The following is a 13,939-nucleotide window of genomic DNA, read 5'->3' on the forward strand; positions in this document are numbered from 1 at the left end:
GGCTAATTTTTGTATTTTTAGTAGAGACGGGGTTTTGCCATGTTAGCCAGGCTGGTCTCGAATTCCTGACCTCAGGTGATCTGCCCACCTCAGCCTCCAAAAAGTGATGGGATTACAGGCATGAGCCACCGCTCCCGGCTGGATTGCTCATTCTCATTGAAAGAGGAGGGATTCTAGGAAAACCCAAAAACAAATAAAAAATGCATTTACTCTTACTTGATGATATTAACAAATCTGTTCATTTTTTAAGGTGTGACAAGAGTATATTGGTCATGTTAAAAGAAAAAGCCCTGGCTGGGCACAGTGGCTCACGCCTGTAATCCCAGCACTTTGGGAGGCTGGGGCAGGCGGATCACTGAGGTCAGGAGTTCAAGACCAGCCTGTCAAACATGGAGAAACCCCGTCTCTACTAAAAATACAAAATTAGCCAGGCATGGTGGCGCATGCCTGTAATCCCAGATACTAGGGAGGCTGAGGCGGGAGAATCGCTTGAACCCAGGAGGCAGAGGTTGCGGTGAGCCAAGATTGCACCATTGCACTTCAGCCTGGGGAACAAGAGCGGAAACTCCGTCTCAAAAAAAAAAAAAAAAAAATGCCGGGCGTGGTAGCTCACGCCTATAATCCCAGCACTGTGGGAAGCCAAGGCGGGTGGATCACGAGGTCAGGAGATCGAGACCATCCTGGTTAACACAGTGAAACCCCGTCTCTACTAAAAATACAAAAAATTAGCCAGGAGTGGTGGCGGGCACCTGTAGTCCCAGCTACTTGGGAGGTTGAGGCAGAAGAATGGCCCAAACCCAGGAGGCAGAGCTTGCAGTGAGTCAAGATCGCGCCACTGCACTCTATCCTGGGCGGCAGAGCAAGACTCTGTCTCAAAAAAATAATAATAAAAATTTTAAAAAAAGAAAAAGCCCTTCTCTTTTAAAGATACATACTGAAATATTTACAGGTGAAATGATACAATATTTAGAACTGGCTTCAAAATAGTATGGGGGAGTATAATGGGGTGCTGTAGATTATAGGCCAAGAGGAGGCCACAAGGATTCATTATATATACAGTACATTTAAACATAAATAATTTTTTAAAAATTTAAAAATTCACTCCAGCCGGGCGCGGTGGCTTATGCCTGTAATTCCAGCACTTTGGGAGGCCGAGGCGGGCGGATCATGAGGTCAGGAGATCAAGACCATCCTGGCCAAGATGGTGAAACCCCATCTCTACTAAAAATACAAAAAATGAGCGGGGCGTGGTGGCAGGCACCTGTAGTCGCAGACACCTGGGAGCAGGAGAATGGCGTGAACCCAGGAGGCAGAGCTTGCAGTGAGCCAAGATCGCACCACTGCACTCCAGCCTGGGCAACAGAGCAAGACTCTGTCTCAAAAAAAAAAAAAAATCACTCCAAGCTTCAAACAAATTCTACATATATCAGTGTATTTTATTTCTTAATGAAGAAAGTTCAAAAAGGGTTAAACAGGATAATTCTAATGCACCCATTAAAAGAGAAATACTCAGAATTACAGTAAAGTCACTTCCCTCATACTTAATTTACCACAATTCCATTTTATTTATTTATTTATTTATTTAGAGACAGAGTCTTGCTCTGTCACCCAGGCTGGAGTGCAGTGGCACGATCTCGACTCACTGCAAACTCCACCTCCAGAGTAGCTGGGACTACACGCACACGCCACCATACCCAGTTAAATTTTGTATGTTTTGGTAGAGACAGGGTTTCACCATGTTGCCCAGGCTGGTCTCAAACTCCTGCGCTCAGGCAATCCGCCCGCGTCAGCCCCAAAGTGCTGGGATTACAGGCATGAGCCACTGCACCCAGCCCACAATTCTAAAAACACAAAAATACATGTATATTTTCATCTTCGTGCTGCATATGTTCAAACTTAATAAGATGGTACTAGAGATTTAGAACAGAACTGACCAGATTTAACTGCGTAACTTCAAGGTTTAGGTCAAAGCTGTCAACACATTGGGCCTCTGAATATTTACATTCAACCCTGAATGGCAGTTAAACACTAGTCATGCACAAATAGCTTCTCAGGAACTAAAAACTATAACTAAAAATTTTACTGGTTGTGTAAACCTTACGCTTTGAGTCTAGACCTATGCTAAGCCTAGAACAAACCAGTTTGATTGCATCCAAAAGTACCAGCAAACAGACTTGGAAGTATGACAGACACTGTTAATTATCCATCTGATATCTATTTTCCCTTTCTTCCTTACAAAGGGAAACCTAAATTTACCCAGAAAAAAAAAGTATTTCCCAGTTTCTTTTACAGCTGTTTTGGCCAAAGAGATATAAAGTGACATACTTTTTCCCTTTGCTTCTCCCTTTTCTCCTGTCTGGAACACAAAGTAGCTTTTTTGTGCCCACAAGTAGACAAGCACCAGAGTGAAAGACTGCTGTTAGGGATGGAGAAGAAAATATGAAGGCACTGTGGAGCTACCACATCAGCCCTACACTACTTTTGTCTACACTTCTTGTTTTACAAGAAAAAGAAAAAAAAAAACTTGTTTAACCTACAATAAATCAGATTTTCTGTTATTCAGTCCAAAAGTAATCCTGAAATAGAAGGTGCTATAAAAAAGGTATCAATTTGGCTCATATTAAAAACAAGCACTAGAAAATTCCTCAATGGGCATCAAAAGCAGAATGAATAAGTAAATTGAGTGTATTGCATTCCACACAATGGAATGCCATACAACAATGAGATTTAAAAACATACAGCTATATACAATAATAATGAACGAAACTCTAAACAGTGCTGGGCAAAAGAACCAACACAAAGAGGTACAAACTGTATGATTTCACTTATAAAATGTCATGCTGTATAAAAAACAGACAAAACTATTCTACTTGTTAAGTCAGTACAGCGGTTCTTCATCTGAGTGCTGGTTGCATGGATGTGTTCAGTTTGTGAAAATTCAGCAAACCATACACTCTTGTGCACTTTTTTGTAGGTATATTACTCTTTGGTAAACCTTTAAAAAAAACTGCCCTAGATATTAAGAACAACCAGCCTAGCAAACAAAATTCCACCCTTCCTTCCTTCCTTCAGGTCTTTTCCTTCAGATCCTCATTAGCTCAGAAAAGGCAACTGAATGCAAAAATAGCCAAAAAATATAACCAATACAATGTATTTTTAAGTAAACATAGTCATGTTGCAGGAATTATCCAAATTTTAAACTGTAAAACAAAGGTGCTCAGTAACAGTATCTGTGTGAACTTTTCCCCATGACTCCTAAAGAAACAGAGTATCAGCCAGGCGGGGCAAGCGCAGTGGCTCACGCCTGTAACCCCAGCACTTTGGGAGGCCAAGGAGGGCAGATCACCTGAGGTCGGGAGTTCCAGACCAGCCTGACCAACATGGAGAAGCCCCATCTTTACTAAAAAAAAAAAAAAAATGAAATTAGCCAGGCGCAGTGGCTCACGCCTATAATCCCAGCACTTTGGGAGGCAGAGGCAGGCGGATCACGAGGTGAGGAAATCGAGACCATCCTGGCTAACACGGTGAAACCCCATCTCTACTAAAAATACAAAAACTTAGCCAGGCGTGGTGATGCGTGCCTGTAATCCCAGCTACTCAGGAGACTGAGGCAGGAGAAATGCTTGAAACCGGGAGGCAGAGGTAGCAGTGAGCCGAGATCGCGCCATTGCACTCCAGCCTGGATGATAGAGCGAGACTCCGTCTCAAGAAAAAAAAAAAAATTAGCCGGACATGGTAGCACATGCCTGTAATCTCAGCTACTCGGGAGGCTGTGGCAGGAGAATCACTTGAACCCAGGAGGCGGAGGTTGTGGTGAGCCAAGATCGCGCCATTGCACTCCAACCTAGGCAACAAGAGTGAAACTGCATCTCAAAAAAATTAATTAATTAATTTAATTTAATAGAATATCAGCATTATGTATCTTTTGTTAAAAAATCACAACTTCAGGGAATTCCAAAATGGAATGCTAAAGATGTCTTAATAAAAAATTAACTGGGCCAGGCGCAGTGGCTCATGCCTGTAATCCCAGCACTTTGCAAGGCCAAGGCAGGCAGATCACCTGAGGTCAAGAGTTCAGGACCAGCCTAGCCAACATGGTGAAATCTCGTCTCTACAAAGATCAAAAATTAGCTGGGCATGATTGTGGGTGCCTGTAATCCCAGCTACTTGGAGTGGCTGAGGCGGGAGAATCGTCTGAACCTGGGAGGCAGAGGTTGCAGTGAGTCGAGACGGCACCACCGCACTCCAGACTGGGCAACAGAGCGAGACTCCATCTCAAAAAAAAAAGATTATCGGCCTCTCTTGCTTTATCCACCATCGTGGTGTGTGCTTGACTCCACTTCTTGCGTGTCTTCTCACAAGACTTTCAAGGTTAAGTGATTTCTGGTCAAGAAACAAAAGCAAAATCGTCCCATTCCCCAGTGGATTCAGATGAAAACTGGTAATAAAAACAGGTAAAACTCCAAAAGGAGACACTGGAGAAGAACCAAACTGGGTCTATAAGGAATTGCATGATACAACATACTTATGCTGTCTGAAGGTCACAATCATGTTACCATATCGAGCTGAAAATGTCACCACTATCTGAAGAGTCGGACATGTTTTATTGGGAATATATTTTTTCTCTCTGAATCTGTTATGAACCCGTTGATTGGCTAGTTTCAGTAATAAATAAGTGAGACCTTTCGTTTCAAAAAAAAAAAAATTGTCCTTAACAATCCCAGTGTTCTGGAAGAGGTACGTGATTCAACTTCGGAGATAAAGTTACCAGGTCTATTGCTAACAAAAGTAAAGGTGAAGAAGGTATGCAAAAATATCATAAGAGAAAAACGATTCCATGGCAACCAACCCTGCCTCAATAACAAAACAACATCAAGAGGACTGAAAAAGGAGGAGGAAGGTACCTGCTGTTTCATGTTTTTGGGGCGACCTTCCAATTCTAGGGCCTAGAATCGTGCTGTGAACATTGTGACATTCAATAAACATCTGTTGAATGAATCTGGCCACTCTCCTTTAAAAATTTTTTTACTAATTATCCACTCAATGTGCTAAGCATTACAGGGAAAAAAGGATGAATAAAGCCTGATGTAATGGAGAAAAGACACCTGGAATGCAAATAACTGGCAACGCGGTAGTTCATGCCTGTAATCCCAGCACTCTGGGAGGCTAAGGCAGGCGGATCACTTGAGGTCAGGAGTTCAAGACCAGCCTGTCCAACATGGGAAACCCCGTCACTACTAAAAATACAAAAACTAGCCGGACATGGTGGCACACTTCTGTAATCCCAGCTACTTGAGAGGCTGAGGCAGGAGAATCACTTCAACCAGGAGGCAGAGGTTGCAGTGAGCCAAGATCATGCCACTGCACTCCAGCCGGGGCCACAGAGCGAGACTCCATCTCCAAAAAAAAAAAAAAAAGGGAACATAAATAACTGTAACACTACACGTTAAAAATTATGAAAGAGATACCCTAACTGCCTTCGGGACTAAAGGATGTCATGATTTGACAACTGCTTAATAGTTTTGAAATCTGAACTACTAAATCTTAATGAGCACTCTAATCATAACATTCATATTCAATTTTTAAACTACTAGTAAAGTTTGTTTAGATAATGCTTCCTTTAAAGTTTGTTTAGATAATGCTACAATCCATACATTTGTTAACATCCACTAGCAGGACCTCATGTCTATCAGAGGACACAGAATATGTATTCTTCTTCTCCTAAGGCATTAAAGGCTTAAGGTACACATCATTAACTACATATGCAAGTAATAACTACAGCTTAACATAACTATTCTATGATATAAATAGTAGTACACATAATTATGAATTTTAACACACAACCAGTTCATCATATTCTCCTGCTACCTCAAGCAAAGAATTTCTAAAATCAGTAAAAATCAATAGCAGGGAGTTATATAGAACACTGCAGGGAATACTACTATCATGGCAGGAAAAATACAATTAATGTAGATTAAAGATAACTGCAAATTCTTTGTTACTCCTCCCATTGAGAAACAGTGTCTAAATAAACGCCTTTCCCTTGAATCTGGCTGACCTTAGTGATTTGAACGGCCAGCAGAATACAGAAGTGATTTCCAAGGCTAGGTTGTAGGAGCCTTGCTATTTCCACCCAGGTTCTCTTGGAACACCTACTATCTGTGATCCCTGAGCTATAAGTCTGAATTCCCTGGGGTCTCTATGCTGAGAACACATGATGAAACCACTAAGAAAGGCTCTGAGACTATATGGAGACACTTGCCCCATCCAGTCTCATCCCACCCCACCCCTAGCTGTTCCAGCCCCCAGCCACTTGAGTCATCTCAGCTGAGGCCCCACACACCTAGAAGCAGAGATGAGTCTAACCCACAGAGCCCTGTCCAAATTGCAGATTTATGAGCAAAATAAATGTCTGTTGTTTTAAGTCACAAAATTTTGAGGTAATGTATCCGATAATCAGAATTACACAATGCTTCCAAATCCTTGACTAAAGATAAAAGGAAATCATTCAATCTCTCTTTCTGGGGTGTTAATACAGATTCAGTTAGAGTGGAGCAAATCAGTCATCCAATTGCTACAATTAACAGACCTGAATTGAAGTGCTAACCAAGCTACCTTTGATTTTGATATAAAAAAGAAACACTATAAACTCAAATATCAGAAAGGAGGAAGGGGAAAATATTTGTACAAATTACACTTATCCTTTTGATATTAAGCTTCTGGTTCTGTGAGACTGGGCTAAAGGAAAACACCCAATCAGATTTCTGTTACTTGTTAAAGGATGGTCCTTAACCATTTTGAGGAATCACGTACCCCTGATGAGACTATGGGTCCTTTCTCCTATTAAAAAAAAAAAAAATGGCCAGGCTCACACCTGTAATCCTAGCACTTTGGGAGGCCAAGGCGGGCAGATCACCTGAGGTCAGGAGTTCAAGACCAGCCTGGTGAAACCCTATCTCTACAAAAAAACCAAAAATTAGCCGGGTGTGGTGGTACGTGCCTATAATCCCAGCTACTAGGGAGGCTGAGGCAGGAGAATCGCTTGAACCCGGAAGGCAGAGGTTGCAGTAACCGAGATCACACCACACTGCACTCCAGCCTGGGAAATAGAGCAATGCTCTATCTTTAAAAAAAAAAAAAAAAAAAATATGCACAGATACTCACAAAATACTCCATACAATGTAAGGGAACTTTCAGTCTTTATGGCCTATGGGCCTTAGGTTTAGAACTTGTTTTAAAGGATTATTTAATAATGGTACACAAATCTACTAGATGATGTTGGAATTGTTAAAATTATAAAGTGGGTTCGTTGTTGTTGTTTTTTGGCAGGCACGGTGCCTCACGCCTGTAATCCCAGCACTTTGGGAGGCTGAGGCGGGTGGATCACAAGGTCAGGAGTTCAAGACAGCCTGGCCAATATGGTGAAAACCTGCCTCTACTAAAAATACAAAAAAATTAGCCAAGCGTGGTAGCTAATTTTTTGACTCCATCTCAAAAAAAAAAAAAAAAAAAAAAAAAAAAGGTTTTTTGGGTTTTTTTCCTTTTCTTTTTTTTTTTTTTTGAGATACAGTCTTGCTCTGTCACCCAGGCTGGAATGCAGTGAGTGGCATGATCTCAGCTCACTGCAACCTCCGCCTCCTGGGCTCAAGCAATCCTCCCACCTCAGACTTCCAAGTAGCTGGGATTACACTCATGAGCCCCCAGGCCCAGCTAATTTTTGTATTTTTAGTAAAGACGGGCTTTAGTCATGTCGGCCAGGCTGGTCTCAAAGTCCTGGCCTCAAGTGACCCACCCACTTCAGGCTCCCAAAGTGGTGGGATTATAGGCGTAAGTCACCGTACTCAGCCATTAAGAAGTATTTCATTCAAATTCCAAAAACAATCATTTTTTATTAATCAATGGAGAACCCAGCAATTGAAGTCTTGTGTGTATTTAATGTCCACCGATTTTAACCTTATTACTCAATTTCACTATTTTGGCACCAGACAATAACCTTCTGAGAGGTGCCTCAGAAAATACATCACTCTAAAATAACTTGATTCAAATTAAGGTTCTCTTTTTAGGACAGTGGTTTAGTCTCATGCTGATATTAAACAGTGCAGGATTTGGAGATTCTTGCTCTCACTTATAAACCTCTTAAGATTAAAGGTTCAGCTTCATAACTCTTTTAAGTCTTTAGCACTCAACACTGAACCTGTACTGGATCTTGTTTGTTTTGAGTCAGGGTCTCTATCGCCCAGGCTGGAGTGCAGTGGCATGATCTTGGCTCACTGCAACCTCAACCTCCCGGGCTCAGGTGATCCTCCCATGTCAACCTCCTGACTAGCTGGGACTACAGGTACAGGCCACCATGCCTGACTACCTTTATTTTTTGTAGAGACCACGTCTCTCTATGTTGCCCAGGCTGGTCTCAAACTCCTGGGCTCAAGCAATCCTCCCCCACTTTGGCCTCCCAAAGTGCTAGGATTACAGGTGTGAGCTGCTGCACCCGGCCAATGTACTGGGTCTTTTTTTTTTTTTTTTTTTTAAACGGAGTCTCACTCAGTTGCCCAGGCTGGAATGCAATTGTGTGATCTCCGCTCACCGCAACCTCCGCCTCTCGGGTTCAAGCAGTTCTCCTGCCTCAGCCTCCTGAGTAGCTGGGATTACAGGCGCGCACCACCACACCCGGCTAATTTATGTATTTTTAGTAGAGACAGGGTTTCACCATGTTAGTCAGGCTGGTCTCGAACTCCTGACCTCGTGATCCCCCCATCTTGGCCTTCCAAAGTGCTGGGATTACAGGCATGAGCCACCACGCCCAGCGAGTCCTAATTATTAATAATGATGTTGGTCAATCAGCCTACAGCAACAATTCTCAAACTTTTTGTTCTCAGGAATCTTACACTTAAATTTATTTAGAATCCCATAAAGCTTTTGTTAGGTTGGTTACATCTATTGATGTTTCCAGTATTAAACACTGAAAACTGGGAAATGTCTTAAATATTAATTCATTTTAAAATACCAACAAATCTGTTATATGTTAACAAATACATATTTTTATTGAAAATAGTTTTCAAAACAAAATTAATGAAAGAGTGGAACTGTTACACTTTTTTGCAAATCTCTTTAATGTCTGGCTTAATAAAAACAGCTGGATTTTCACATCTGCTTCCACACTTAATTTGTTTTATCACAGGTCATGTTAGTTTCTAGAAATGTCCATTGAACACTCATAAAAGAATGACAGTGAAAAAGACAAATAATGTCCTAGTATGAACATGAAATAAAAGAATGTATTTGTATCCTAGGTTCCTCATTTCTTTATGTCTCTCTTAAATGACCTAACTTCAAACTGGAGCAATAAAGTCTACATTTTATAATTATTTCTTTATGTTGCTCTTTCATCGGTCTACAATAAATTTCAAAATGCTTCCTAGACGCTTCTGAGAAGCAAAATAAAAGGATGATGAAATTAAGCATTTACACCTATACTTCTCTTCCTAGTAACCAAGTAAAAAACTACCTAGGGAAACACTTAAAATGCCAATTTGGGAATTAATCTAGATTATTAGTAAGTAGATCCATCCAAAATCAATCTAGATTATGTTAAGTGTACATTTTGTACAATAGTACAAATCTGCAAAAACCTCACTTGCTCTCACCAAATGGTACAAAACTGGGTTAAAAGCCAAGGGAATAGGTGTGTTAAATTTAAAAGTTCAAGTACATCGTGGAGTTGAATGAAAAATAGTTTTCTGAATACCACTAAACGAGTAAAAGTCCAAAAATAATGGAAAAAGTCAAAGTCGGCCGAGCTTGGTAGCTCATGTCTGTAATCCCAACACTTTGGGAGGCCGAGGCGGGCGGATCACAAGGTAGGGCGATTGAGACCAGCCTGGCCAATATGATGAAATGCTGTCTCTACTAAAAATACAAAAAGTAGCTGGGTGTGGTGGTGCGTGCCTGTAGTCCCAGCTACTCGGGAGGCTGAGGCCCGAAAATTACTTGAACCCAGGAGGCAGAGGGTGCAGTGAGTGGAGATCGCACCACTGCACTCCAGCCTGGCGACAGAGCGAGACTCCGTCTCAAAAAAAAAAAAAAAAGTCAAAGTCGTCTGAGCAACAAAAGACCAGACAAAAACTTTATGAATTAAAAACTAGCCATAAAGGTGGTTAATTAGAACAGTATGAGGAAGAAAAGCTTAGGGAAAATCTATCACTCCTGATTAAGTGCAAATCCCAAGTAAATTATTGATACTAACAGTGAGCTGGAGCACTTTGCCTTACCAGGCAACTTTCTGCAACTACTCTACATGCACAAAGTTTTCCTATGCTTTTCCTCAAAAATATGAGCCTGCTTCAGGTTAATGCCCAGGTGAGATGCTTTTTGTTGCTGTAGCAGTTTAGTTCTATTTTCTTTCTTGGTTATTCTAAATGCTCTATTACAACTGGAGAGCTAGGATGAACCAATCCCGAGTAAGAAACGGGAAAGTACAGTAAAGAGGCGACAGCTCTGCACCCCCACACGGAAAAAGACTCAGAGAAGAGCAGCGGCATCCTTGCCCCGGCTCCAATCCGAACGGAGGCAGGATTCCCAACAACATCGGACGTCTCCCTCCCTCGCCGCCCCACGCCCTCCCGACGAAGAAGCACAAAGTGGAGAGTCCAGCCGCTTCTCAGGGCCACGGAGCCTCCCAGTCAGGGATTCTCTCCCGTTACATAACTGAGGCCTAGGGCCCTGCTTCTGCGATCAGTCCTCTGGAGGGAGATGGACGGGTTCTCCAGGGACCCTCTCAGGGAGGTGGAAGCGGGGCTCTGCACCTGGTCGACCCGGGAGAAAGAAGTGGGACGACATGAGGGAGGCCGCGACCAGAGGCTTTGGGGTACAGGGGGTGATGAGCGAGCCCGGAGAGGGGCGGGCGGCTCCGGGAGCTCCGCAGCAGGCCCTGGCACCTCCGGCCCTAGTCGGCTCCCCTCCCTCGCCTGCCCACTCCCCACCGGCCGCCCCCTCCCCCATTCCGCGCTCCCCTCCCCCGCGCCTCCATCCCCGACCCCAGCCTAGCGGCAGGCAGACCTGCAGGGAAGGCCCTGGCCACCGCCGTTGGATGGCTCCCAGCCCGGTACCTGGTCAGACATGATGACGGTGGCTTCACCCGGGGGTCTCCGCACAGCAGCGGCCTCGGGTAGGCAGAACCTCGCTCCGGGATTTACAAATCCGTCTCCCTTCCCCACAGCACAACACCGCGGCTGCAGTAACTTCCGCTACGCCTCGCGTCACTTCCGCTACGCGCAGGGAGGAGGGAGAGAGAGAAGAGAGGAAAGACAAGGCGGGAAAATGGGTGGGGGAGCGGCCAAGAGGAGGGGCGGGCTGTGGAGCTGCTTTGCCGGTGGTCGCGCGGGTGAACGGCAGTTTTGTCAGCTCTTTCAAGGTCCAGCGCATCAGTACTAGGGCCATCCCCCAGGAGCAGAAGTCCTGGCTCCATGTCTCAGTGTTTGGAGCCACTCACAGCCTAGATTCCTCTCTCCATTACACCTTGCGCGTCTCTGACGACTGAGCCGGGATACTTCTTTTGTCTCCTCCCAGCCTTGCTCATCAACCTCCCACCCCCAAATATGTTTATTTGAATGCCAGCTCTAGAACTAACATTTTCCGTTGACCAGCACTCTTGCCAAACACATGACCGTGATTTAAAACAACAAGAAATCAACGACCCAACACAATCTTGATGGCTACTGATGCTGAAGACCGCTGCTGAAAGTTCTAAATAGGGGGTGGGTAATTCCAACCCTTGAATTGGTTGCTTTGCGTTAAGGTTAAAGAATGATTCTTCTTGGCAGGGCGCTGTGGCTCACGCCTGTAATCCCAACAGTTTGGGAGGCCAAGGCGGGCGGATCACCAGAGATCGGGAGTTCGAGACCAGCCTGGCCAACACGGTGAAACCACGTCTCTACTAAAAATACAAAAATTAGACGGGCGTGTTGGCTGACACCTATAATCACAGCTACTAGGGAGGCTAAGGCTGGAGAATCGCTTGAACCTGGGAGGCGGAGATTGCAGTGAGACGAGATCCACGCCATTGCACTCCAGCTTGGGTGACCAGAGCGAAACTCCGACTCAAAAAAAAAGGAGGAGGGGGTGCGGTTCCGCGCCTCGCGCATGGAGAAGCAGGCTCCGACCGGCCCGCCGAGCTGCAGCAGCCCTTTGCGCCCTCCTGGCCCTCCCACCAACATCATGTTCCAGTTCCTGCTTGGATTTACATTGGGCAACGTGGTTGGAATGTATCTGGCTCAGAACTATGACATACCAAACCTGGCTAAAAAACTTGAAGAAATTAAAAAGGACTTGGATGCCAAGAAGAAACCCCCTACTTCATGAGAATGCCTCCAGCACTGCCTTCCAGATACACTGATTCTACTGCCCTTGAGGGCCTCCTTTACCATCTGAACCAAAAGCTTTTGTTTTCATCTCCAGCCACTGGGCTCCTCTTCTTTGCTAGAACCTGTGTTTTTGGCTTTAGAGCAAGCAAAATGGGGCCTCAATTTGAGAACTACCCTACATCTCCAACTCTCACCTCTTCACATATTCCCTTTCCAATTGCATGGGAGGTTCTAAGACTGGAATTATGGTGCTAGATTAGTAAACATGACTTTTAATGAAAAAAATGATTTTTCTTAAATTTCTTCTGTAAAGCACGATGGCCCTACTGGCACAAACAGTGGCCCTACGGGCATACTCATGGAGGATAAGAATATAAACAAATAGAATTGAGAATCCTGAAATAAATCAATAACCCTCACATTTACATCAACAAAAACACCAAGACAAATCAATGGTGAAAGAACAGTCTTTTCAACAATTGGTACTAGCACAACTAGACGTCCACATGCAAAAGAATGACTGTTTTGTTTTTTGTTTTTTTGTTGTTGTTGTTGTTTTGGTCACCATCTCAAAGAAAAAAAAAAAAAGAACACAAGGAGGCCGGGAACCACAGCTCACATCTATAATCCCAGCACTTTGGGAGGCCCAGGTGGGCAGATCTCCTGAGCCCAGGAGTTCAAGACCAGCTTGGGCAACATGTTGCAGTGTGCCAAGATCATCCCACTCCACTCCAGCCTGGGCAACAGAGTGAGACCTTGTCTCAAAAAAATAAAACAAACAAACAAACAAAATGATCGGGTGCAGTGGTTCATACCTGTAATCCCAGCACTTTGGGAGGCCAAGACACGCAGATCACCTGAGGTCAGGAGTTGGAGACCAGGCTGGCCAACATGGTGAAACCCCATCTCTACTAAAAATGCAAAAGCTAGCCAGGCATGGTGGCGCAGGCCTGTAATCCCAGTTACTCGGGAGACTGAGGCAGGAGAATCGCTTGAACCTGGGAGGCAGAGGAAGCTGCAGTGAGCTGAGATCACGCCATTGCACTCCAGCTTGAGACTGGGTGACAGAGTGAGACTCCGTCTCAAAAAAAAAAAAAAAAAAAAAAAAAACAAGGAGATACCACTTTATACCCACTAGAAGGGCTATGTTCAAAAAGACAGAAAATAACAAGTGTTGACAAGGCTATGGAGAAATTAGAACCCTTATACCCTGCTAATAGGAATGTAAAATGCTTTAGGCTAGGCATAGTAGCACTGGCCTACAGTCCTAGCTACTTGGGAGGCTGAGGCACAAGGATCCCTTGAGGCCAGGTGGTGGAAGCTTCAGTGGGCTATGCTATGATCAAGCCTGTGAAAAGTCAATGCACTATAGGCTGGGCAACATAGCAAGACCCTGTCTCAAAAAACAAAAATGTTTTGAAAAACTGGCTGTCAGTTCCCAAAATTGTAAAACATAAAGTCACCATAAGACCCAGACATTTCGCTCCTAGGTATATACCCAAGAGAATTGAAAACATATATCCATTCCAGACTCAGTGGCACATGCCTGTAATCCCAGCACTTTGGGAGGCCAAGGCAGG

General features: G+C 44.0%; 1 protein-coding gene and 1 pseudogene across 1 annotated transcript in view; one reads left to right on the forward strand and one right to left on the reverse strand.

The window, feature by feature from the left end:
* The window catches only part of SUMO1 (small ubiquitin like modifier 1), a 32,394-nt gene extending 21,131 nt beyond the window's left edge, over positions 1-11,263 (reverse strand). The window contains exon 1 of the mRNA NM_001195642.1: positions 11,106-11,263. Within this exon, the coding sequence (NP_001182571.1) occupies positions 11,106-11,117 (12 nt within the window). The 5' untranslated portion in view covers positions 11,118-11,263. The remainder of the gene's footprint in view (positions 1-11,105) is intronic.
* Positions 11,264-12,123: 860 nt separating this feature from the next.
* LOC704917 (short transmembrane mitochondrial protein 1 pseudogene) lies at positions 12,124-12,467 on the forward strand (annotated as a pseudogene).
* The last annotated feature ends 1,472 nt before the right edge of the window (positions 12,468-13,939 follow it).

This window comes from Macaca mulatta, chromosome 12 (genome assembly GCF_049350105.2).
Source record: "Macaca mulatta isolate MMU2019108-1 chromosome 12, T2T-MMU8v2.0, whole genome shotgun sequence".
Lineage (NCBI taxonomy): Eukaryota > Metazoa > Chordata > Mammalia > Primates > Cercopithecidae > Macaca > Macaca mulatta.